This window comes from Anabrus simplex, chromosome 9 (genome assembly GCF_040414725.1).
Source record: "Anabrus simplex isolate iqAnaSimp1 chromosome 9, ASM4041472v1, whole genome shotgun sequence".
NCBI lineage: Eukaryota > Metazoa > Arthropoda > Insecta > Orthoptera > Tettigoniidae > Anabrus > Anabrus simplex.
In genome coordinates, this window is record NC_090273.1 from 87,149,203 (window position 1) to 87,176,816 (window position 27,614).

Genomic DNA, 27,614 nt, shown 5'->3' on the forward strand with positions numbered 1-27,614 from the left:
CGAAGACTAACTTTTCGATCAGTTTTGGATAAATGTCTGCAATGAAAGAAGCAAACGGTCAAGCATTTAGAAGTTAATCCGGTACCTCTTCCTGAAGATAGAGTGCAAAATGCTAAGATATTTGAAGTTACTGTTGTTGACTTAGCAGAGCCGCTATACCTCAACATGAAGAAGGACAGTAATAAAAAGGCATGGGTGTGTTTGTATACCATTGGAGTGTATCGAGCAGTACATTTGGAGCTTATATCTTTCCTCTCAACTGACAGCTTCATTCAGAGTTTTAGGAGATTCGTTAGTAGGTGTGGTCGACCATCTCTTGTCTATAGTGACAATGGTACTAACTTTTCTGGCACATAATGCATGTAAGAAATTGAACTGGCATGCTATTAGCCTTTACAGCACTACCAGAAGAATAAAATGGAAGTTTAATCCTCCAACTGCATCCTGGTGGGGTGGTTGATGGGAGCGGCTTATCGGAATATTGAAGAGACTATTTCATCGTATCCTAGGACGAACATCAGTTGACTACGAGGAAATGCAGACAATTTTGTGCGACTGTAAGGCCGTCATCAATGCTCGTTCACTAACGTATGTCTCTCAAAATTCCAGTGATTTGACTCCTCTAACACCCAGTATGTTTCTACAGGACCTTGATGAGATAGGTGTTCAAGATTTTGATTTAGTTGAATTCACTGATCTAAATAAGAGACTTCGCTACCGGCAAAAGCTGCGAGAAGACCTCCGACGGAGATTTCGTTCTGAATACTTGCGACAGTTGATATTGTTAGCCAATAAACAGTAGCATAGACCAATTTCAGTTGGTGAAATAGTGTTGGTGGGAAATGACAACACGAAACGTATAGCATGGCCTTTGGCAAGAGTTGTTGAACTCCTAAAGGGCTCTCATGGTGAAACCAGACTGGTCAAGAGTGAAGACTTCAAGTGGCTTGCTTCTGAGACCAGTGCAGAGAATCTACCCATTAGAATTGGAACTTAGCCAACAGAGTGAAAGTGCAGTCATTGGCAGAAGATTTCGAGAGGAAGTTGCTGAACTACCCCAAGAGGAAACTGTAACCATCACCGAAGAGACTCCCAGTAAACTTGTGGAAACAAGATCTGGAAGGACGGTTCGTAAACCTCTAAAACTGAACCTCTGATTCTGTTGTGTAAGTTATCGTTGGACTGACCACAGTTAACTTAGGTGGGGGAAGATGTAGGAGTAAGACTAAGACTTGAATAAATATAGATTATTTTCAACTGCGTTTGTGTAGAATATCTTTGGAGTGAGTGGTTTTTGTTGTTGTTCGCAAGAAGTCTTCCATGTGTGTGTGTTTTAAAATAAATGTGTTAGATTATTAAGGAATTGAACCCGTGTTTTATCGGTTTTGAAGTGCAGTCCCAACAGTGGTAGTGAGTATTAAAAGAGACACTGGTAGTATGGATAATGCAGCATTTCACGAATTTTGGCAGCATTCGTGAGGAGTATTTGCTGACGCCTTCTTTGTAAAGATGGAACTCCGGATTCAGTGAGTAGACTGGGAATTGGGCTAATACGGGCAACTCAGTTTGCCAGCCTGACTCCACTATGGTGTGTACTGTCTAAATTCAGCGTAGATATTGATGCTGAACCATTAGACGCACTACCATAGTTCATACGGGAAAGTTCTGTAGCCGTGAAAAAACGTAGCAACACCGCACAGTCAGCCCCCACGAAATGCCGCTGAGAATCATAAGCAAGTTAAGTCTCTTCATGCAGGGACCATCAACTGAAGGATGTGGTACTGCCACGTTAGTCGCTTATCAAAATGAAGTGTACAATTGAAGGGTCAGGGGAAAAAAGCAGGAGAATCAATATTTGTACAACTTGAGAAAAAGCAACTTTTGTGCTTGACTTCCCTAGTTCTTCCTCCTAACAGCGAAACTTTGAATGCCAATTTCTCCTGACTCGCCTGCTTTTTTTTTCATTTTGGACCTCTCAATAGATGCGCATAATCACTCTGAAGCGGACTGTAACAATATCTCAATTTCGATGAAAAAGTGACTTACCTGGTTTTTCCCCCGACACTTCATTTGAGGTTTTCCCGGCTAAAAATCGAAAACCGCGTTTAGGGTGCATCTGTCTACTCGGATAATGGCTTGCTGTTGCTGTCTCTCAGCAACCGCCATCCTTTAGGAGCTGAAATGTAGAGCTAAATCGTCTACACACAGCGATGGAACGACTGTCTTAGCAGCAGTAACTATGCCGTAATCCGTTGTGGCCTTTGAATAGGAACTGTTCCAGCATTTGTAGAAAACCTTCGTCAGGACAGACGATAATTTTACAAAGGTCACAGACTGGAATTTAAGCGCAGAAATGAGGTGGCTGAAAAGAAAAGATACATATGGTCAACGGTGATAATATTACAAGTTCTGTGGTACATTTGAACTGGAATCAAAAGGCCACGATGAACCACAAGGAGAGTTTCGTGGTTTAGTGTATTTCATGCAGGATTTGGATAGTAGCATGAAAGAACATCTTGGGAATTCAACAGTAGAAAATGAGCTGCACCTGTCTGCAGAGACCAGATCCGGGAGGAAATTAAGGGAGCAGACTTGTTTAGCGGTAAAAGCAGATCAAACTTCCGATGTTTCTGTTCGTTTCGGGATGTTAGTTGTGAACCGATATGTTATAAATGGTCACCGGTATAGGCATTTCTGCGGTTCTTGAATCCCCAAACCATGACGCAAAACCATTAACAGAGCTCGTAAAAGAACAGTGTGTCCATGTAGAAGAAAAATCTGTGAAATTAATAATGCAGAGCTATGGTGGCTCTCCAGTTGTGAGCCGAAGCCGTAATGGAGTCGAGGTAAAATAAGTAATAATAATAATGTTGTTTGCTTTACGTCCCACTAACTACTGTTACGGTTTTCGGAGACGCCGAGGTGCCGCAGGAGTTCTTTTACGTGCCAGTAAATCTACCGACACGAGGCTGTCGTATTTGAGCACCTTCAAATACCACCGGACTGAGTTAGGTTCGAACCTGCCAAGTTGGGGTCAGAAGGCCAGCGCCTCAACCGTCTGAGACATTCAGCCCGACGGTAAAAATAACAGAACACGTGTTTACTATATTTATTGCTATGTGCACCAATTTAATTTCATGATGGAAAAGGTAGGTACAAATAATAATCAATCAAATCTGTTCTTCGCTAATCTTTCAGACATACCACCATTTTTCTGTAAATCATCAAAACGAACCCACATTTTAGATGATCACGAAATGCAGAAAGTTCTTCCGAGAGGTGTTCCGACTCGATGGAATTATAACACCAGGATGTCATCTTTGTCAACAGAAAGGAACTGATCAAATGTTTGAATAACTGAAGAATTAACTCAGTCATGTTTCGTGAATGTGATGCAAAACGTTGGATGTAGTTCCTACTGTGAGACGAAACGGCAAGCTGAAGATAGAAGATAATGGTTGAATCGACAAGGCATTGCCTTTAGACATTGATTGATTAATGCTCCACGTTGGAATTCTGTTTAGACAAATGCGGAAAAGGAAAACTGACTTCACTGAAGTTCGAAAAGCTGTCTCTGATTTTCAACTATTAAAGGACACTCCGCGGCACAAAGTATTATCACTTCACGCTTCATGACTATGTTGCCATTTCCGAGACATCGCACTGCATTCGTTAAAATAAAATTTCACAATTATCTCACAATGAAAACAAAACTTCCATAAACGCGCGAAACACATCTGACCACGTGCTAGCGGCGACAGACAAAACGGCAACACTTCAATACGGTAGTCAAGCTGCTTATAGATGGCACCACTTTACTATCCATATTGCCAACAACAATCAACTGAAAATAGTTCGTATTTATTTTGTGGCTCGCTTAAACCTTATATTTTTAAATGCTCATATTTGTATAAGCAAATAAAAGATTATAAGCACTATACGGAATTAAATACGAATTAAAATGCGTAACTGTATCTGACATAAAAAAAGTAGTAGGTTGGTGATTCTGATTGATGGGTGACGTTCTTCATTTCATTTTTGTAGTGGTGCCAACATGACTTACAACTGTCAAGTGCAACCTTGTGCCGGCCCACCTATAGTGGGCTTTATTGCTTGTCTACATTTGTCATGGATATTCATTGAATACTTATTTTTCTATTCCATGTTCTACAATGAAACGAATATGGTGAAAAATGTTGTTTGAACCTCCTAGGTGATCATGACACAGTTACGTAATTTTGCTTGTAACAAAGCAGTAATATTAAGGGAACCACGGTTTGATCATATTTGGCACTTCAAACGTTAATAAGAGTGTTAGGTTCACCAATTAAAAATCACAAAACACCCCGCTGAAATCATACATTTTCACTATATATTCAGAAGAAAAACAGGCACTTATACACGTCAGCCATTTTTAATTTTCAACACAAGCACACCACTCCTTCTAAATTTAATTTCAAATATGTTACAAACTCAACATCCTCCCACCTTGAGTTGTGGGAACAACGCAACACATCATGTATCCACATTACAATTACATTTTTTCCACATTACAATTACAATTTATCCACTTGATCAATACAAAATAACATTATTTAGAGACAAAAAATCGAATTTACTGTACACAATTCAAAACAGTAAGATCACCGTTCCCCTTTCTTGTCTCTTTTGGAACTCTAAAAGAACATCTGAGAGAAATATCACATAGAATAAATCAACACTTGTGAAAAATATCACTCAATCCTCAAATCTTTTTGGTTTAATCACCAGTCTCCCACTATTAGTTTTCAGTTTGGGACTACTGGTCGATGATTTAATTGTCCTTTGACCACTTCCTTTCTTTTCACAGTGCTTAAATTGTCTGAAGGCGTGGTCTTCTGCAGATGTCACTTCGAGTATACCGGTATACATTGACTGACAGAGCAAATGCAACACCAACGAGGAGTGGTTCGAAAGGGATGAAAGTTGGGGAAAAACAGAGACGGCACGGACGAATAATTGATGTTTATTTCAAACCGATATGCAGGTTACACAATGCGCACGGCATCGACTCAGTAGGATGTAGGACCACCGCGAGCGGCGATGCACGCAGAAATACGTCGAGGTACAGAGTCAATAAGAGTGCGGATGGTGTCCTGAGGGATGGTTCTCCATTCTCTGTCAACCATTTGCCACAGTTGGTCGTCCGTACGAGGCTGGGGCAGAGTTTGCAAACGGCGTCCAATGAGATCCCACACGTGTTCGATTGGTGAGAGATCCGGAGAGTACGCTGGCCACGGAAGCATCTGTACACCTCGTAGAGCCTGTTGGGAGATGCGAGCAGTGTGTGGGCGGGCATTATCCTGCTGAAACAGAGCATTGGGCAGCCCCTGAAGGTACGGGAGTGCCACCGGCCGCAGCACATGCTGCACGTAGCGGTGGGCATTTAACGTGCCTTGAATACGCACTAGAGGTGACGTGGAATCATACGCAATAGCGCCCCAAACCATGATGCCGCGTTGTCTAGCGGTAGGGCGCTCCACAGTTACTGCCGGATTTGACCTTTCTCCACGCCGACGCCACACTCGTCTGCGGTGACTATCACTGACAGAACAGAAGCGTGACTCATCGGAGAACACGACGTTCCGCCATTCCCTCATCCAAGTCGCTCTAGCCCGGCACCATGCCAGGCGTGCACGTCTATGCTGTGGAGTCAATGGTAGTCTTCTGAGCGGACGCCGGGAGTGCAGGCCTCCTTCAACCAATCGACGGGAAATTGTTCTGGTCGATATTGGAACAGCCAGGGTGTCTTGCACATGCTGAAGAATGGCGGTTGACGTGGCGTGCGGGGCTGCCACCGCTTGGCGGCGGATGCGCCGATCCTCGCGTGCTGACGTCACTCGGGCTGCGCCTGGACCCCTCGCACGTGCCACATGTCCCTGCGCCAACCATCTTCGCTACACGCGCTGCACCGTGGACACATCCCTATGGGTATCGGCTGCGATTTGACAAAGCGACCAACCTGCCCTTCTCAGCCCGATCACCATACCCCTCGTAAAGTCGTCTGTCTGCTGGAAATGCCTCCGTTGACGGCGGCCTGGCATTCTTAGCTATACACGTGTCCTGTGGCATACGACAACACGTTCTACAATGACTGTCGGCTGAGAAATCACGGTACGAAGTGGGCCATTCGCCAACGCCGTGTCCCATTTATCGTTCGCTACGTGTGCAGCACAGCGGCGCATTTCACATCATGAGCATACCTCAGTGACGTCAGTCTACCCTGCAATTGGCATAAAGTTCTGACCACTCCTTCTTGGTGTTGCATTTGCTCTGTCAGTCAGTGTATATAACCTCTGCACCGGTCTCACGAGTTCCCCTCTTGCAGTCTTCAGACGAACAAGTCTCGCAACACCACCTTTGCCAGGGATAACTTCCATCACTCTTGCAATGGCCAATTCAGTACCTTGGGATTGTCATTGTCTACTAGTACTACTTCACCCACGAAGGGTTTGTAATGATTTTTTGTAGAATAGTTATTCTGAATTAGTTGTCCAAGATATTCATTCCTAAATCTCAACCTTAAAGTTTCTTTTATTTTCTGTCTATATCTGTATCATTTGTTGAATATTACATTCTCCATCATGTAAATATCGGGACAAGTACGTAAGCGGCCGAGAATTCATCACAGCTCCGACGTCACACAATACAGTCATCACTTCTTGATACGACAGGCACGAATTTCCCAGAACTTTCCTAAGCATTTGCTTGAGAACTCCAATCAACCTCTCCCACCAACCTCCCCACCATGGTGCAGCGGGAGGATTAAATTTCCATTGTCTCGTTTGCAGAACTATATTCAACAATTTTATCCCACTGAATCGTCTCCAAGGCATTAGAGACGCCATGAAAATTCGTCCCAATTTCACTGTAGACTATTGCTAGCCTTCCACGTCTGGATACAAAGCGTCGAAAAGCTTCGAGGAATGTTAAGGTAGCCAAAGATGTCACAAGCTCCAGATGGACCGCAAGAAAAACAGCACGCGTGAACAAACAGTCCCAGCCTTCCTCTCCTCCTGTCAAAATCAAGGTTCCTGCAACGTCTACCCCTGGTATCTCAAAAACCGAAGCCTCTCTCACTCTGTTAATGGGTAGATGAGCCTGTTCCGCTTCAAGATGTTTTCCATGCTATCTTCGGCAGATAACACATGATGCGATTGCATTTTTCACCGTTCTTCTTCCACCGAGGATCCAGTATTTCTGTCGGAGCCCACTGAGTAGAATCTGTGTACCAGCATGACATAATTCTTTGTGTTTTTCCCTAATGAGAGCACGAACTAAAGTATGTTTTGCAGAAAGGATAATAGGACAGCGGAAAGCGTAATCATCCCGACGTGCTATTATCTTTGTTTTCAGTCTCATCACTCCCACGTCATCAGAGAAAACACAGAGTGTGCTACATCTCTCGTCCTTTACATCAACAAAATACTCCTTTTGTATGAACTTCATCACATTTTTCTCCGCTCTTGTCGTCTCCTCAACTGTTAGCTCTGAATATTTTTGCTGTCGACAATTGTGCAGAAATCTCAAGTGCCACCCCATCATGCGAACTGTTTTCCGAAAACACGAGAAATTGTCGAGGTGCCATTCTTGCGTATTCGACTTATTTTCTATTGCGGTCATAATGTTGACTTTTATTCTTTTTTCTTCGAACACTTCTTCATTGTTTCTTGTAACTTCGGAGCAGGGCCATTGCGTAGGGGGTTGTTTATAACCATTTCAGACTCTCCCACCATCTGGTTCCCGTAAATGCTTTGGATCAAATCCTCTTGATGCCAGGTCAGCTGGATTCATGATTCGAGGAACATGTCGCCACTGTTCAATTCTGGATAATCTTCGGATTTCTTGAACTCTATTCCAGACGACAGTTCCTCAAGGTTCGTTTAATTTTATCCAAGATAATACTGTCTATGAGTCACTCCAATATGAACAGTAATTTCTTTTGACGTTAATGATAACACTGATGTGGCAAGTGTAACACCTACAGTAGCTACTAATAATTCCAGACGTGTTATGGTGATCTTCTTGGGTGCCACTCATGTTTTTGCTTGTACAAGTCGTTGATCCACTTTATCAATCCTCTGTACTCGCAAGAATATAACTGCGGCATATGAGGTTTGACTAGCATCACAGAATATATGCATAGAGATATCTTCAACCGATGGCAGCCTTCCAATCAGATATCTAGGAATCTTAATCTCTGCCAGGTGATGTAGTTCTGCCAACCATTTCAGAAACCTTTTCTTTGATCATTGATTTACTTCAGTGTCCCAGTCCAGCGCAAAGGTCCAAAGTTCCTGTAGAATTATTTTAGGGCATAGAGATACAGGACATCAAATACTCTATGAGCTGCTCTTAGTATTGTCATCTTTCTTATTACGTCAGGCATGACATCAATGACATGTGCCAGATTCAACTCAATAGTATCGTTTTATTTACTCCAAATGAGTCCTAACACTTGTGACAGATTTTCAATTGTTTTGTCGTGAGAATATTCCCATCCTCGCAGACTGAAAGATGCCTTCTCCATAATTATATCTGCCTCTTTCATGAATGAATTGAGTTAAGAAATGTTAGAAAGTCACGGTCTCTGGGATGGACGCTTATTTGAAAAAATGTCTTTTCTATGATTGCAATGACTCCAACATCATTTTCTCTGAACCAGTAATGAGCTAGGAATCAACTCTGTAAGGTTAGGTTCTTTCTCAATACAGTCATTTAGAGAAGGGGCGTTCCTGTGCTTCGCAATCTCGTAAGACGCCATCGTATCCCTCATGTCGTTCAGCTTGTAGTTTCTTGGTGACTGTCTCCAACCTACGCTGAGCTATTTCGCTCTAAGGTAGACACACTTCATATCTGTTGTCTTCATTCAGCCTCCTTGCGACATCTGCCCCCAGTAGTATCTGTATGGGTCCTCGGTCTTGTACATCTGTTAAACAAATCTTCAGATCCTTTATCTCATCACTCCAAGTACCATTCCTAACATATGGGAGATCTTCACAAATTATTGTTTGCTCAAAACTTTCAGTTCCTTGGAATAGTTGCCCTGTAATCTCCTTAACATTATGTTGTAACAATCATGCTTTGCCTGTTGGGAACGTACTCCACCAAACAAGGAGTGTATTAAAGTTTTCTTTCCGATTGACTGGTACCCCCATTTGTTCAGCTAGGCCATGCACAATGTAAGATTGAGTAGACCTGGTATCAATGATCGCTTGCACTGTTTCTTTGTTACCCTTACCCATAACAACAACTGTCAGGGTTTGAAAATATACCTCAGGAGAACAAGAGACGTTAATCATAGTCGTATCTAAAAAAATCAATCAATCAATCAATCAATCAATCAATCAATCAATCAATCAATCAATCAATCAATCAATCAATCAATCAATCAATCAATCAATCAATCAATCAATCAATCAATCAATCAATCGATCAATCAATCAATCAATCAATCAATTAATTAATTAATCAATCAATCAATCAATACTGATCTGCATTTAGGGCAGTCGCCCAGGTGGCAGATTCCCTATCTGTTGCTTTCCTAGCCTTTTCCTAAATTATTTCAAATAAATTGGAAATTTATTGAACATCTCCCTTGGTAAGTTATTCCAATCCCTAACTCCCCTTCCTATAAATGAATATTTGCCCCAGTTTGTCCTCTTGAATTCCAACTTTATCTTCATATTGTGATCTTTCCTACTTTTATAAACGCCATTCAAACTTATTCGTCTACTAATGTCATTCCACGCCATCTCTCCGCTGACAACTCGGAACATACCACTTAGTCGACCAGCTCTTCTTCTTTCTCTCAATTCTTCCCAACCCAAACATTGCAACATTTTTGTAACGCTACTCTTTTGTCGGAAATCACCCAGAACAAATCGAGCTGCATTTCTTTGGATTTTTTCCAGTTCTTGAATCAGGTAATCCTGGTGAGAGTCCCATACACTGGAACCATACTCTAGTTGGGGTCTTACCAGAGACTTATATGCACTCTCCTTTACATCCTTACTACAACCCCTAAACACCCTCATAACCATGTGCAGAGATCTGTACCCTTTATTTACAATCCTATTTATGTGATTACCCCAATGAAGATCTTTCCTTATATTAACACCTAGACACTTACAATGATCCCCAAAAGGAACTTTCACCCCATCAACGCAGTAATTAAAACTGAGAGGACTTTTCCTATTTGTGAAACTCACAACCTGACTTTTAACCCCGTTTATCAACATACCATTGCCTACTGTCCATCTCACAACATTATCGAGGTCATTTTGCAGTTACTCACAGTCTTGTAACATTTATTACTCTGTACAGAATAACATCATCTGCAGAAAGCCTTATCTCTGATTGCACTTCTTTACACAAATCATTGATTTATATATATATGAAAATATAAAGGTCCAATAATACTGCCTTGAAGAATTCCCCTCTAATTATTATAGGGACAGATAAAGCTTTGCCTACTCTAATTCTCTGAGTTCTGTTTTCTAGAAACATAGCCAGCCATTCAGTTACTCTTTTGTCAAGTCCAGTTGCACTCATTTTTGCCAGTAGTCTCCCATGATCTACCCTATCAAATGCCTTAGATAGGTCAATCGCGATACAGTCCATTTGACCTTCTGAATCCAAGATATCTGCTATATCTTGCTGGAATCCTACAAGTTGAGCTTCAGTGGAATAACTTTTCGTAAAACCTAACTGCCTTCTATCGAACCAGTTATTAATTTCACAAACGTGTCTGATATAATCAGAAAGAATGCCTTCCCAAAGCTTACATACAATGCATGTCAAACTGGCCTGTAATTTTCAGCTTTATGTCTATCACCCTTTCCTTTATACACAGGGGCTACTATAGCAACTCTCCATTCATCTGGTATAGTGGCATCCTCACTAATCGATTTTCTTTCGCCCTCAAAATTAATTTTGGAAACACTTTATTTGTCTTTGTAACAAGTTCATAACACATTAATACCACATGTTTCCCACCACAAACAATACATCTGATAATGGACTCACAGGCTTTACTTTGATGAACTCTCTTTAAACTATTAAAACAATAGTGCTAGTTACTCAAGATCTTCCTTCTTTCCTCTACAGTCATTTGTTGATCTTTAATGCATTCTGAACTCGAATGAGGTTTAAGACAAAACACACACTCCTGTCGTGAAGAAATATCAATAGACAACAAAGCAGAAGCGGTGAGGACATTTGGTTCACAGGCTTCTCTTGTTTTTTGCCTCCATTAATCTTGCCCTTGGGATGTATTATTGTTGAACACTTTCATTGCTAATGAAATTTTTTCATCACTAACAACTTCATTTTGGAGAAATCCATGAGCTGTTTCAAACGATCTTTGGAAACAGAATCACATCTCAAAGAAGTATTCCTTTGCCGGGCTCTTAGTAAGTCTTCTGGCAAGGACGATTCAATTAAGGAATACAGCATTGCAGTGCACTTTTCTGTAGTAACTCCTAAACTTTTCAGAAACCTTAGATGCGATTTTTCTGTGGAATTCACTATATTGTAGTTCACGAACGTAAACTTCTACCTGTAAGTCCTCCTTACCAAATCGATCTTGAAGACTGTCTATCGCTTTATGATAATTGTCGGCAGTCGGGGGGGGGGGGGGGCGGGGGCGGGGGAAGAACTTCTGACTAACTCGTACGTTCTGGAATCTTCTGTCATAGCTTGAATGAGACATTGGAATTGATCTTCCACCCCCATGTCCTTATCTTCGTGTATTTTACGGAACTGGCTCCAAAAATATAACCAGTCAATTATTTCTCCAGAAAACTTCAATTCCATTTTTGGAAGCCTGTATTTCTTTCTTTCAGCTATATTTTCATTTACTACACTTCGGGGAGGGGAACCGGCAAAATGGTATTAAAAAATCTTGTTGCTTTAGCCCTACAGCTCAAGAATTTACGTCCATATTCATCAGTTGATTCTTCCTCATCTGCTATTTGATCAACCTCACAATTATCATCTATCACCTGTTGAAATACTAGTCCATCTAAATTAGCGATAGTATCATGCCTTTCTTGAAGGATTTCTAGTTGCAGCTGAATTTTTTCTGCATCTGGTTCACCGTCTTGTAACGACATAACCTCGTTGTATACACACTTTAAGGTCCTTGCTTTCGTGAGGTTTTCCATCTTCATTCTTCACGGGAGTCTTCTTTTATTAATGATGCCCTGTCGCGGTCGGCAGTAAATGTTAGGTTCACCAATTAAAAATTACATAACACCCCACTGAAATCATACATTTTCACTATTTATTCAGAAGAAAAAAAGGCACTTATACACGTCAGCCATTTTTCATTTTAAAAAACACACACACAACCCCCCTCTATCCCAGACATCTCTCTCTGCTGCCAACCCTGTCATATTAAATTTAATTTCAAATATGTTACAAACTCAATAAGGAGCCTTGCCCAATCACACCTAACTATCCCGAATTCTGGAAACAGCACCATTCTTGTATAAATATATACCAAGGTGGAAAAATGTCCGCATGTTTTACAATATGTTTTCTATAAAATTAATATATTTTTGGGGCGGGTTGATTTGCCCCTAATCTTGACAATGAACACATTTTTTCTTAATGTCAGGTAATATTTTTATTATTTACTTTTTGAAATATATTAACACGATGCGGTGCGTAAAGTACAGTTTTTATCTCGCCTTTCTCTTTAAAAAATATTAAAAATAATACATTATTTACCAATTTACTTAAACTAAGTCTTTATATCAATTTATATGTTTACAAGTGAATGGTTCAAGAACGTACCTGCACAAATTCTGTACTGAGCCATTCGTTGTTATTGATAGCAGCCTCGATACTCGTAGGCTTATCTTTACCCATGGTAACAGTTCCATTGGCCACATCAGGGTAAAGTGTTGCAGAATGGTTACCCCAGCTAATGACATTTTTCACCTTATCCGCAACAACATTGAGTCGTGATGCAATTTGGGCCTGAGCACGATTCTGATCCAAACGTGTCATAGCAGTAAAATTCTCCCGCGGAATGCTTGGGGCATACTTAGCGCATATCATTGTATTTGTGTTTGCAGGATTGCCCACTACGACTATTTTAGCCGTTTTCTTCGCATGCTCGTTGAGTGCTTCACCCTGGAAAGTATTAGCACATTCATTGATGAAAGCATAACCAACTGCAGTTATCAGGTAAATTAGAGACATCTATACTAATAAATAAAGGGAGACTGCAAGGGTTTTTTATGTAACGGGCAATCTCAGAAACTACAGTGACCGATTTTGAAGTTTATTTCACCATTTGAAAGATAGTGTCATTTTGGGTAATACAGGCTATGTATCATCCCGGAATATCAAAATTTTAGATAGATAGATAGATAGATAGATAGATAGATAGATAGATAGATAGATAGATAGATAGATAGATAGATAGATAGATAGATAGATTTATCATCAACAAGTTATTTGCCCAATTACAGATGATTCAATAAAACATAATATACAATAAATTCACCTTAAATATATAACATTAATTTCCTAAAATAATAACCAAGTTTAAACTAAACTCAGAGCCCTTTATATACGCATACATAGAACAAGAATAAATAAATAAATAAATAAATAAATAAATAAATAAATAAATAAATAAATAAATAAATAAATAAATAAATAAATAAATAAATAAATAAATAAATAAATAAATAAATAAATGTCATGATTAAACTACATCTAGAGACATTTATATACACATATGTACATATTTTACATAGAGGACCTTGCATTCATGAGGTCGTTCGGATACCTCTGATTTTAGACGGGGTGAGTGATAAAGGTCCACTGATTCACCCACCCATTTAGTGACGTCAGTGCCCTCAGTAGCCAGGAGTTTGCCCGAGCTGCAGTTCTCACTTTAGGCAGATGAAGAATATACCTTTGCCTAGTTTTGCGACGACGAACATGTAATGGAATCAACTCGAATAATGTTGAGTAATCCCTTCTATTCTTCAGGCATTTATAAAGAAAGAAGGCATTGGCACATCTGCGGCGCGAGTGCAATGTCCTGTCACTCATACCCTCACAAGAAGACTCATAATCGGACGAAGACAGATAAATACCCAAACCTTTATAGCTGATCCATTTCATGAACCTTATTTGCACTCTTTCCAAGTTTTGTGTTAAATACTGATGAGAAGGTAGCCACACCCCGCAACAGTATTCTAACAATGGCCTGAGAGTGCAAAACAAAATTATCAGAGTTCTAGGAGAAACAAATTAGCACAGTTTCTTTTCAGAAAGCCAAGTAATTAAAACCCTTTCATAGACATCTATATATATAAAATAAGAGTTTTGTGTGTACATTGCTCAGAATGCTTTTAAAAAAGATGGCATTTCTATATCAGTCGTGTACACAGTAACAAGGAAATGCAATTTTTAATTTTCCGTAATGTCTGTCTGTCTGTCTGTCTGTCTGTCTGTCTGTCTGTCTGTCTGTCTGTCTGTCTGTCTGTCTGTCTGTCTGTCTGTCTGTCTGTCTGTCTGTCTGTCTGTCCGTCCGTACACGCATCACGAGAAAACGACTGAATATAATTTAATGAAAATCGGTATGCAAAGTCGGGGAATAAGTCGCTACAATCTAGGCGATAAATAATTGTATTCACGCTGAATGAAATGGTAGTTTAGCGGAAGGCCTAAAATTTAATTCTCAATATTTATGTTATTAGTGGTTGTATCGATAAATACTACATAACTAAAGTATTAAATTTCCGATCATTTATGCCTTATACATTGTTACAGTACCGAATATGATCACAGAGATATTCATGAATTTGGATTTTTGTTACTAAGTCTATATCAGCGCCGAGACACGAGAAAATAGATAAGCAGAATTTAATGAAAATCGGTATGTAAAGTCGGAGTATAAGGAATTACAGTCTACGCTATAAATAATTGTATAAGACGCTCTAATAACACAGAGTCGAAAGAAAACTAAATGTGAAGGCCTACAATATAGAAAGCTCATAAAATTGATCAACAATAACATTGCATTGGCCATTGTTTGTTGTGATGTGCTTTGTGTCTTCTGTTGCCACTCATCTCCAATAGATAGGATTACTGTTGTGTACCGAGTATTTTTTTAAAATTTGCCTTACGTCGCACCGACACAGATAGGTCTTTTTTTTAGAATTTGTTTTAGGTCGCACCGACACAGATAGATCTTAAGGCGACGATGGGATAGGAAAAGGCTAGGAGTGTGAAAGAATCAGCCTTGGCCTTAATTAAGGTACAGCCTCAGCATTTGTCTGGTGTGAAAATGGGAAATCACGGAATGCCATCTTCAGGGCTGCTGACAGTGGGATTCGAATCCACTATCTCCCGGATGCAAGCTCACAGCTGCGCGCCCCTAACCACATGGCCCACTCGCCTGATCGTACCGAGTGTAACAGCTTGCCTGAGTATTGGCGGTAAGTAGCTGGGGAGTTAGATAACTTTCTCCTTTAGCATGCCATTCCTCTGGTTCATAAATTTTCTGATACAACTGATACATCATAGCATTCGAGCTAATCATTTTCTACTCTGAGGCACTAATTGGAATACGCAGTGTGCATATTTAACGGAATAATGACAGAGGAGTATTCACGGTTGTCTGCGGCCTGGTCATTCCAGCACTGGAACTTTGGATTGTAAGATCGGCACAGTAGTACTGTTCATTAAAAGTGAGAAAATGTTCGGATGTTCATTTGATCGATTATTTTATATGATAACATTGCTTTTAATCGCTACTTTCCTATTGACATTACTGTAATGACATATGTTGACTTCAGTTAGGGAAAACCACAAAGTCAGTCTTTCTGAGAATCCCGTAGGGAAGCACGGGTACATCAGATAGTCTTGTATAAATGTTCCTCGAAGGAGAGACCGTAACAGTTTGAAAGTGTCACACCCAAGATCATTTTATTCCATTCACACGAGCTATTTGAAAATTGCATGTATGCAAAGGTAATTTACAGGTTTTAACTTACGTGAAAACGTAATTGCATTGCATTTTGAAGTATTCAAACCAAATAGTCACTTTTTACACCAGTTACTTAGGAGGTTTAGGTCAGATTGTAGTAGCTTACAGTCCAACTTACTATTTATCACCTTAAAGATCTTAGGTTAGATTAGATTGGGTTAGAAGTGTGACTGAAGGAAAAAATGGGAACAATAGTGTGTGTGACTATAGTGTGCGTCCCTGTTGGACGCAGCGGAACGTCACGCGCGCGTCAGGAGACTCGAGTCGATGCCAGTAGACCACCAGCAAGGACGGTCGTTTCACCGTGCCACAGGCTGTAAGAACTCCATGGAGACATACCATGGCATCTGGTGATGTGCCTGTGTTCACCACTATCATATTCACGTGGCTATCAGAAGAGGATCTGTAATCGCGAAGTCCCGTACGATATCTACCATTACGACCGGACCATCGCCGAGCACATTTGAACTTCAGCCAGAAACTGGCAGCATGGCGGCTTGCGGACTGGTGATGAATAGTGTTCAGCGACGAATTACGACCGCCAAATTCGAGTCTGGAGATCCATGCTTCATTGAAGGCAGCCACACCACCCCAGCGAGTGGCCATTTCCTACGCTCCCTCCTCCCCTCTGGTGGTGATTGAAAAAACCCTGACGGCGTGGCAATATGTCCAGGAAATTCTGCGACCGTGTGTGCTTCTCTTCTGGTGCATCTGGATAACCCAAGTATCCAGTAGTCTGGCTTGCTTTCGCGATGTCAACGTGCTCCCTCGGCCAGCAAGGTCAGACCACTCGCCCATCTTAGGGACCAGATTGGACGTCAGTTTCGTTAAGCAGTCAATAGGAGGGTCACTTGCGCCAGCTGTGGCAGGATCGTCCTCAAAAGGACATCCGACGTCTAAATGTCTCCATGCCCAACCACAACGCCACCGGTCTCCACGCTACGGGTAGTCCAGCACTGTACCGTTGCCTACGAGATACACAAGGCCGGGAAATACAGCACACTAAACTTGTCCTCGAGATACTTCCGACAAGCGCCGCTAGAATTCTCTTTACTATTCTGTCTCGCCCGCTCATTACAACACGTTCGAATATGAAAAACTATAAAAATTCCTTAAAACTAATAATTTCAGAAGGCAGCAAACAGATATGAGATCAAAGATAGACCAAGACCAATTGTTTGACTTATTTTCTACAACGTATTTCTTACAATATGCTTAAACGAAATAAGTAATTCACGAAAGAAGCAGAGAAATCTGATAGGGAGTTTGTCACTTCTTACCGATTCCTTTAATTGTGCCTCAGAGTATCCGATAAGCGGATCGAGATTGCGGTCATAAATAACTTTCGGTTTAATCGCCCTTTCACCAATTAAGTTATCAGCGATCCAATATTTTCCTCCGCACATCTGATATTTTGACATTCGTACTGAAGCCACTGTTTGGTGAGCGATGTTATGCCCGTTACGCTATATTTAGCGGCGTTTACCCGCATTTCTCTTTTTTCTTCCCGTAAAATTAAATTTGTGTTCGCCTCTGTGGTGTAGTGGTTAGTGTGATTAGCTGTCACTCCCGGAGGTCGGGTTTCAATTCCCGGCCCTGCCACGAAATTTGAAAAGTGGTACGAGGGCTGGAACGGGTCCACTCACCCTGGGAGGTCAACTGAGTAGAGGTGGGTTCGATTCCCAGCTCAGCCATCCTGGAAGTGTTTTTTCCGTGGTTTCCCACTTCTCCTCCAGGCAAATGCCGGGATAGTACCTAACTTAAGGCCACGGCCGCTTCCTTCCCTCTTCCCTGCCTGTCCTTTCTAATCTTTCCATCCCTCCACAAGGCCCCTGTTCAGCATAGCAGGTGAGGCTGGTCATCCTCCCCAGCTGTATCCCCCGACCCGAAGTCTGGTGCTCCAGGACCCTACCCTTGAGGCGGTAGAGGTGGGATCCCTCGCTGAGTCCGACGGAAAAACCGACCCTGGAGGGTAAACGGATGAAGAAAGAAGAAGAAAATTAAATTCGTTCTAACAGGAATAAAGCTCCTAAATGACCCATTTTAGCAAGCTTTTCAATTTGCTTTGCTTATTTTTTTTGTCAAGTTCAGATACCGTATTTTTTTCTGATTTCATTACCCGTATCCTACTTCTCAATTTACAGATGCTTTTCTGTAATCTGGTATTTAATTTTCTCATCCGTGTTTTTTTAAACAGGGATACTCGTAGACTTTCTTTGATATAGAAACGAGACTTGTACTCCTTTTTCATTTGTGGCTGATATATGAAGATATATGTTCATCGTTATCTGAATCGGAACTTTTACTAAATTTTGAAGGACCGGGCGAGTTGGCCGTGCGGTTAAGGGCGCGCGGCTGTGAGCTTGCATCCGGGAGATAGTGGATTTGAATCCACTGTCGGCAGCCCTGAAGATGGTTTTCCGTGGTTTCCCATTTTCACACCAGACAAATGCTGGGGTTGTACCTTAATTAAGGCCACGGCCGCTTCCTTCCCACTCCTAGGCTTTTCCTATCCCATCGTCGCCATAAGACCTATCTGTGTCGGTGCGACGTAAAGCCACTAGCAAAAAAATTTTTTTTTGATGGCAATACATCAGTTTTGGGAGCTGGACGCTTCCTGCGTTTGACATTTTCCTGTTTGTGAACAGGATACACAATGAAAACAGAAGGAAGTTTGATTGATGTGCTTACACGGAAATCTGTTTTATGAGAATTGCTAGGCACCTAAAATAAAGAGATGCTACTATATCACCTTGCCTAGAAATACTTTGCTTCCATTTCTCTCTTAAACCGCACTCGGAAGGGAAACTATGGAACGTCAATTTTCATGCTTTTTTAGTGTCATCCGAAATACACAGAGAGGTACACAACAGTGCACCTTCTTCTCAACCTTACAGACACTCACCGACAGAAACAATATTCACAATAAATTGCACAAAATCAACACAGCATCACAATTACTCCGCATATCACAATGTTAAAGTCTGCCAAGAACAGAACGGAAACCTGACATCTAGCGGCCAAACCGTGAACACGATCGGCCCGCTTTTTCAGCGACAAACTAGTAGCTATTTCCCGGCCTTGTATATCTCGTAGGCAACGACTGTACATACTATGTGCATCCTCGAAGTGTTTGTTACCCTGCAATAAATACTTGGTGTGGTACAATATTTTAATATTTTGATATTTACTTTATACTACCACGTTCTTTGCCTGTACCCATTTACGTACCCCTGCGATGGTTTCTTCATGGAACGGTTTTTTTTTTTCCAAAAGAGTGTATAATATATATATGTATATAAACATTTCTGACAAATTCTGCATAATGCATAATGTATAAATTTAAGCTATTATGGGAGTGACTGTACAATAGCTTCTGCCGTGTTAATGTTCGGTTTCCAGTTATTTCATATTCAGACCTAGTATGGCCGGTATTAGATATTACTTGTTTTATCAGTCATTACTGATAACAGGTGAGAACGCTGATGTTTGTTTACATCTGTAGCGCAGGTGCGATAGCGGCTTGCGAAGCAAGGGAACCAGGATGTACATTCACTTCAAAGCCCCATTAGTCATTGCCTGCACGCCAGGAATGCAGAAAATACCGGTACATCGTATGGTATTATTCTGCTGATATCATCAATATAATCTAGTTGAATACCAACTTCGTGCAGACATACGCTATAGTGATCCATTAATGTGAAGCATCGGAAGTAGAACATTCGGGTCAAAATCTTCATCCAGTGTAATGATTAACTCATCAGCTGTACCTATCGAAGTACCGTCAAGGTCGCTGTCTGGAACACCCACAATGTTTGTTTTCTCATCACGCTGATCACTGCTTTTTCAAACCAGTATATCTCACACATTTGACTTTTCAAACCAGTATCTATCTCACCTTTATCGAGTTACGACGCTAGTAGGAATTTCTTTCCAGATTTCATTTTTTTTTTTAGAAGTTGCTTTACGTCGCACCAACACAGATAGGTCTTATGGCGACGATGGGATAGGAAAGGGCTAGGAGTGGGCTGGAAGCGACCGTGGTCTTAGTTAAGGTACAGCCCCAACATTTGCCTGGTTTGAAAAAGGGAAACCACGGAAAACCACCTTCAGGGCTGCCGAAAGTGTGGTTCGAATTCCTTATCTCCCGAATGAAAGCTCACAGCAGAGCGTCGTTAACCGAACGGCCAACTCGCTCAGTCGAGATTTCATAATACTCCAAGAAACGTTTGACGTAAACATTCTTATCACACTCCCCGAAGTTTTTTTCTTCACCTGTGGTAGACTTTTACATACAGTTATCCTTATCCGCTTTCTCAAACTGCCTTGCGATGTTACACACTATCTACTCTTTTCTACATACAGCTTTAGCAATTATTTTCATAACAGTTAAGACCATTCATCTTTATGGTACGGTATTTTAAAACATTGTACTTGATATTTATGATTTGAGAGCAGAAAATTTCCTGTGATTTTTAGAGGCATATCCCTTAAATAGAAAGCCACAATTCCATTAGTAGCCAACACAGAATTTATTAAAGGGAAAAAGGAAAAAATGAAAAGAATTGATCTCTGACAGCAAATCACTGCAGATGAATAATAGCTATACTATTGCTAAGACAATTCTCAAGTTCCAGGAATGACTAAGGCTCGCGCCCAGATAATAGATTGTTCCACTTCACAGCAAGTAGTTCCAGTCACTGCCACCAGCAATCACTCATAAGAGACGTAATAAAATTCCTGTGGAATTTTTCTATCCTCGTTCCTCGTTATAAAGCAATTTTCTTGCCGTTGAAATTCTTGTTTCGTATTCTCTTCCAGAAGATTTACTACGACATGTAGATTACACTTTACATGCTGTAGCTTTGTTTTTCATAAAAGGTCGATTTATAAATCCTCCAAACTTGTCGTAACTTCTTTGTCCACTCTTTTACGTAACACCAAATACACGGTAATGTATTTGGTAACACGTATTAGCCTGATGGTGACTGAGGTAAGGAAAATACGATAATTAGTCCCTCTCAACACCGGACAGAGTGGAATTAGTCAGACGCGACGAAGGATAACGGTGTTTTATCTTCTGATTAGTGTTAAGAAAGGAGGGGTACCCACTTGCACTTCCTCTAAAGACAGTAATCACAACAACCTATAACCACGTAATCTTCGGTGGTGCTATTTGAGCATACATCCTGCCTTAATCACATTTAACAGGTCGTATATTTGAGGTGTTTTAATAAATCAATTGCGCTTAATTTGTAGGCCACTGTGAGTGCATGTGCTTCTTCTGAACAAACAGACCGACCGATCATTCAGAGAAATAGCAGATGCCGTTTGGATTTCTTATTTATTTCTGTCGGCATCTTTTAGATTATGTGGTAAACTTCCGAACAAATCTAATTCGAATTGAATCTACAAAATCTACTGTATTTTGTCTTGCTCATCCATCCACAATCTGGTTTCATGCAATTTTCTACGCAACCCTATCCTGTACTACTCACCTCTTAGTCTCCAAGAAACTGTTGCATTATTCATCTACTCCGATCGCTTCCATATCCGTGTCTTGGTCCTTCCTATCATTCATAACCTTTATAATTATTTCAAAGACCAACCGAACAAGTTCTGATTGTATCATTACTTAGCATACATCGGCAATTTATATGTTCTTGTGTTGTACTGGCCCTCATCTCCGCTTATATTATTGAAAGATTTACTGGGAGACTTGATCTATTAACAGTTCTCTCTTGAGGTACCGTGCCTGTGATTAGCAAAATGTCTAGTTCTAGGGTTCATACAATTTAACAGAAATTTCTGGCTAATCACCCAAACAACTTGCACATAGACATAAAAAAATGGTATTATACAGTGTCAGATTACTTCAACAGTTTGCCTGACCTGACTAAATATTGTATTTAGAGGAGAGACTTAAGATATTTCCTCCATACCGTTCCATATCTACGCCATTCATGCAGTAAATTTCTTTTAAATATCACCATCTTCCAATGATTCATACAATTAATAAATATTAGGATGGATTGAAAAGTAACGCACTACATTTTTAAGAAGTATACCGGCTGATTCTCTTGCGCCTAATAATTTTGTTTTATGCAGACCAATAAACGTGTGAAAACGTCGTAAGATCGATATTACTATACCGGCAATGCCCCGTAAGCTAAGCATGCAAGCGATTATGAGCACATCCGACAGTTGTTATAGTCAGTTCCAAAAACAGTACATCATTTAAATCATTTATCTACGACAGTCTACCACAAATGCCACGAAAACCGTCGGATGCCTGGCAGTTTTTTGACATCACTGATAATAGGAAACACGCAAAATGCAAATTTTGTGGCCGCACATAGGCCTACGCGACGGGTAAAGTACATAGCAGGGGGCGGGAAGCGCCTCTTTCTTCGGCGGCAGTCAACAACCAGGTAATGGCCGATTAATTACTTCTTTTCTTGCTTGCTCAGCAGTTTAACTCTCGGGGCGGGTCCGAAGTTTTTCCATTATGTAACCTTCCTTAAAATGTAAAGAAACTTGTATCTATTCCATCTTTTAAACTGCATATCGGGATAGAGAGTGCTTAACCCTCTCGAGCTCGAGCAAAGTAAAAAATGAATGTTTAAAACGAAGTTACAGTGACATGAAGAGCGTATGAAATAATGAACTGATGGAGTAATATACTATGATCAACTCTTAATACAAGGACACACTCACTGTTCCACCGTAGCGCATGTGGTTAGATCCTAGCCCCAGCAATTAACTATAATTGATGGTTCTGATCCTACATCTTCCAATTCTTTTTACATCGATATGATGTTTTAATACTTCGGCACAGGCTAGTGTATCCCACATGCAAACAATAGAAGGCCACTGTTATTGATATTGTGCGCTGCACTGCTATACGCTTGAATGGATCACTTCGGTCATTCGTCATGTTTTTCACGGATGGATACGTTGACATACTTCTTATCTACGGGGTAGCAAGGAAGAATGAGAGCCAGGCACTACGTCTGTACCAGGAAAGGTATCCAAACAGGCGACATCCGACTGCAGAGACTTTCAGCAGTATTGAAAAACGTGTACGGACAACAGGCGTGATTCAAAAAGTACCACCTGTCCGAGAGAAAACTGTAATATCTGGTGAGAATAAGGAGGCAGTCCTGGACACAGCTTGCAATAATCCACACAACCAGTACACGGGAAATTGCACAACAGTTGAACATCAACTAGCCGTTCGTATGGCCAATACTGCATGCACATAAATATCACCCCTACCATCTACACCTACACCCCGAGATCCACGAGCGTGATTTCGAAGCTCCAATGAATTTCTGCCAGTGGCTATTAGGACATATGGAAAAGGATGCAGCATTCCTGTCGAAAATCTTGTTCTCGGACGAATCGCGATTCCACAATAATGAAACCGACAATCGCCACAATATGCACTATTGGAGTGCTGGCAATCTTCACTGGGTGCGACAGGCAGCCTATGAAGTAAATGTATGGCGTGGAATCTTGGATGATCACTTTTTCGGACTGTATTCCTTCAGGGTCATTTAACAGGCACACACTACCTTCACTTTCTCTGCCGTGAACTTCCACTTCTGTTGGAGGATGTACCACTTGAAGATCGTTTAACGATGTGGTTGCAACGGGATGGAGCTCCATCACATTCGATGTTAGTCGTCCGTCGTCATCTGAATGAGACACATCCAGGAACATGGAGGACCTGTTCCTTGGCCTGCCGGATTTCACGCCGTTGGACTTCTTCCTGAGGGGCATTTCAAACAAATAATTTACACTCAGAAAATCCCGAGCACCTCCGGTAACTCATCACCTACTTTTGCAGATCAATAACACGGGCCATATTTCGGCGTGCAATAAGATCTATTCAGTAGCGAACCCAGATGTGCATAAAAGAGGAGGTCATCTCTTCGAGCATTTGCTACCAAAGCTAAACATTGTCAGTATCGTTTGGTTCTCCCTACTTCCTATTCCGTATTGATCCGGCCCTGATGTCAAATCGGTTCTTCGAGGGCTACATACACCGTCATTCACTGAAAATATGCATGAAAGCGGATATTTCACGTACATTGAGGTAAAATTTACAAAAACAGAAATGTTAAAAACGCATCCTCGACCCGGAATCGGACCTCCCACCTCACACGCAATACCTGCCCGCTGTCCTTGCCCTTAGCAACTACGTTATAGTGCACTGCGGCACAATGTGTGCAAATTATGGCTCACAATGCCCACTTCGTGTTTCGCAAACGTTTCATTTTCATATAATTCTCGTGATTGCCTTTGTTACAGCCTTCCTATTCTGAACAGATGGTAAATACAAAGATATCTGTTTGTTTTTCTGAGCGTACCAGAAAGGCTGATGTTTTCATGGCATATAGAAAACCGCCGGTTAGTTAGACTGCACAAAATTAGTAGGTGCAAGAGAAGGAAAATAAGTATGCATAAGAAACTACAGGTATTACCTATTGTTCAACAGATGAACCAAGTCTCTCATACGCATCTCCCCATATGACATCACGTTCAAAAATCCTCGTTCATAGCGCTCGTTTTCCAAGAAGAATAACCACGTATGCATGACTGATTTCACTTCTTCGTCTAAAATAAAGCGCAGTCCTAATAATTTCATCAGTGATCTGAAGACGCGAAAGTCAAGACGGTGCAACGTCTGGACTGTACGCCGGAGGCTAGGTACCTCCCGGCCATACTTCTTGTGCGCAAACAGAAGATGCAATGTGGGGCGAGCATTATCACCTTTTCCGACGACTGGGTGTCCTTGAATTTCCTCAGTGCTTGGGGTCAGAATGTTCCCACACCACTCTGACCTGCTGTCCATGGTATGAAAAATTACGACCAGGATTAACTGCCAATAACCACACCTTCCAGAAAGTCATGACTTGCACAATCATCGTGCATCATTCTACGATATGTTCTTGGGCACCCCATGCAGACTGACTTTACGAAATCCATCTGCCGTACTCAATATCGTAGGCTGTGCCGTTCGAAGTGTTGAACTGGTGTGACAAATTTCCCAAGAACAAGCACCAATCGCATCGAATTACTACCTCAATGACTCTAACAGTGAGTGATATTCAAGCAGTCACAGGTTGCTGGAGTGCGGTTCATGTTTACTCGGCTATCTTCAAAGAATATGCGTCAGTAATCGTGGTGATATGTTTTAAGGAGATGTACAACCAGGCAACAATTCTCTGCATAATACCAATCTGAGAGAGAGAATGGATGGAATCCGACACTTCGAAAAATGAAAATATCGTCCAAAGAAACACAAGGACCACGAGGGCGTGAAAATTAGACTCCCCAGCCCTCGAATGCTCTAACAGTGTCTGGTTCGGAGGAGTACAAGAGTTACTAAGGAAGGTCGAATAGGATATATACAACTGAGGAGCCTGGAAAACGTAAATGGGAGCAGTGCCAGGAATCAGTTCGAGGCCCCGTGGTTGCCAACCCAAGTAGAGATCCCCTGGTGCCCGTTTTATTCGCCTATTACGACAGGCGTGGAATACCGTGGGTGTTATTCTACCGCCCCACCCACAGGGGAAGAATCTGCGCCATCTGGAGGAGTTTCCGCGATTCACATAATCAGCACCATACACTTCCAATATTTCTCTATTAATATAATTCGTTATGTTCACTTTTGCCCCAAAATGCACTATACCTCACTGCTCCTCACATGTGGACGATGACAGCACACGCGCCATTTTTCTCATTAGTTACTATTCACTCCACCAGAGCAGCACCTACTCGAACTATTGCTGCCTGTAGCACAAGGTTCGTACTTACTATCTCCCAGCTTTGGACACACAGACCCAAGTAGTTTTTGTTAAAATGATGTTGAGCTTTACTTTCCGATTTCACCATAGAATCCACATGCTTGAGCGAGACTAATACAATGGTGATGGTGGTGAGCAGAGATGGCGGAGTGGCAAGCATCAAACTTAGCAGAATACTTGTTGAAGACTGTAGGAAATTTACTCAAAATTGTCAGTATAATCTCCATAAATAACTTAGTCAGTGGAGAAGTCATCATCAGAGCGCAAAAGTCTCTCCTCTTCTTTGGGTAAGCAACATTAGCAATTTCCAACAAGCTACTTTATACCGATCCTGAGCCTCGGTATCGAAACATGTACCTTTACAGAGAGAGAGAATCTTCAAGACTGTAAGTAACAAAAATGAAGTTCCTGAGGTCCATTATCCAGAAGACCATGGTGAACGAGTTAAGGAGACAAGGCAGGAAGCTGGGATTATTGTGAGCACGTCTAGACTACGGTGGCTCGAACACGTGATGAGGATAGATCTTACGGAAACAGCCCGAATGCACTTGGAAAGGGAGGTTGGAACACACAGAACCTATTGTATGATCATATTCAAAACTGATATTGCAGCTAGGGAAAGCACAGTGGATATATCATGAAGAACAGAACATTCGAGAGAAGAGGAGAGTGCAAAAGCCTTATAAACACTACTCGGGAAATTGGAGCGGTACACCGATGATGAAGTAATGTGATGTCTTGTGGCGTCGAGAGAGGCCTGGTGCAGGCTTCTATAGTTGAATCCCATGGGTGGCTTAGCGTACGGTGTTTTATAATGATGATGATGACCTGTTTTTGCTTTAGTATATGAATAATACATAAAACAGAGATTACCTCACGGATGTCACTTTCAATCAAGAGTTATGGTAGAAATGCTCAGTTTCTTAACACTTACCTGAAGTTTGAATATTTTTACATTTGTTGAAAGAAGATCCTTTCTTTCCATTCCAGGTTTTCTTGGCATAGCACCAACGAGAAACGCAGCATCGATGTCTTTGAAAGCAACTGCTGGATCAGTTGTAGGTATAATTTCTTGAACAAGAGGCAAGGCGCAGTCCACAACTTCCATGACTACACCTTTCAAGACTCCCATCATATCTGGAATATCCAGCAGTGTAAGGATCATTGGCTGGTTTGCTCCAAATACGTCACCCTTGGAAACTTGAAATATTAAACAGTAGGCAAGTTGGCCTGCTGCTCCAGTTATGCATACGCGTATTGGTGCAGCCTGAAAAATAGAAACGGAAAATACATTTGGAGAATATCTGTTTCTGGCTTTGAATATTACAAGTAGACTAGTGCAGGGTCTCTCATATAAATCCAGACCGAACGCACGGTGTTTGTACTCTGGGCTACGGCAACTGCAGTATGGGAGGTGTCACGCATCGTTCTTGACCTTACAACCTGCCTGCACGTGTTCGACCTCGTAAGCATCAGTCGCCAGTCTGAATCTAATCTGTTGATATCGTGAGAAAGGTATCATTGCAACACCGTATTCTCGTATGTAAAACTTCTGGTTTCATCTTAATGATCATGCGAACAGTCATAACTCTTGCTATGGCTGTGCAGAAAATCCTAATGGTGCTTATGAAGTTCCTCATGATGATAGGAAGGTTAGTGTTTGGTGTGTTGTTAGTGCAAGATGAATAATTAGGCCTATATTTTTCGAGACGACGGTAAATGAAAGATGAGTTTTTGATGCC

The 27,614-nt window shown here is 41.3% G+C and overlaps 1 protein-coding gene across 2 annotated transcripts in view; it reads right to left on the bottom strand.

The window, feature by feature from the left end:
- The window catches only part of LOC136881323 (malate dehydrogenase, cytoplasmic), a 134,027-nt gene that overhangs the window by 40,663 nt on the left and 65,750 nt on the right, over positions 1-27,614 (bottom strand). For both annotated transcript variants that reach the window (XM_068229301.1, XM_068229300.1), the window contains exons 2-3: positions 26,807-27,139; positions 12,841-13,182 (exon numbers count right to left, since the gene is read on the bottom strand). In XM_068229301.1, coding sequence (XP_068085402.1) covers positions 12,841-13,182; positions 26,807-27,037 — 573 coding nt within the window. In that variant the 5' untranslated portion in view covers positions 27,038-27,139. The remainder of the gene's footprint in view (positions 1-12,840; positions 13,183-26,806; positions 27,140-27,614) is intronic.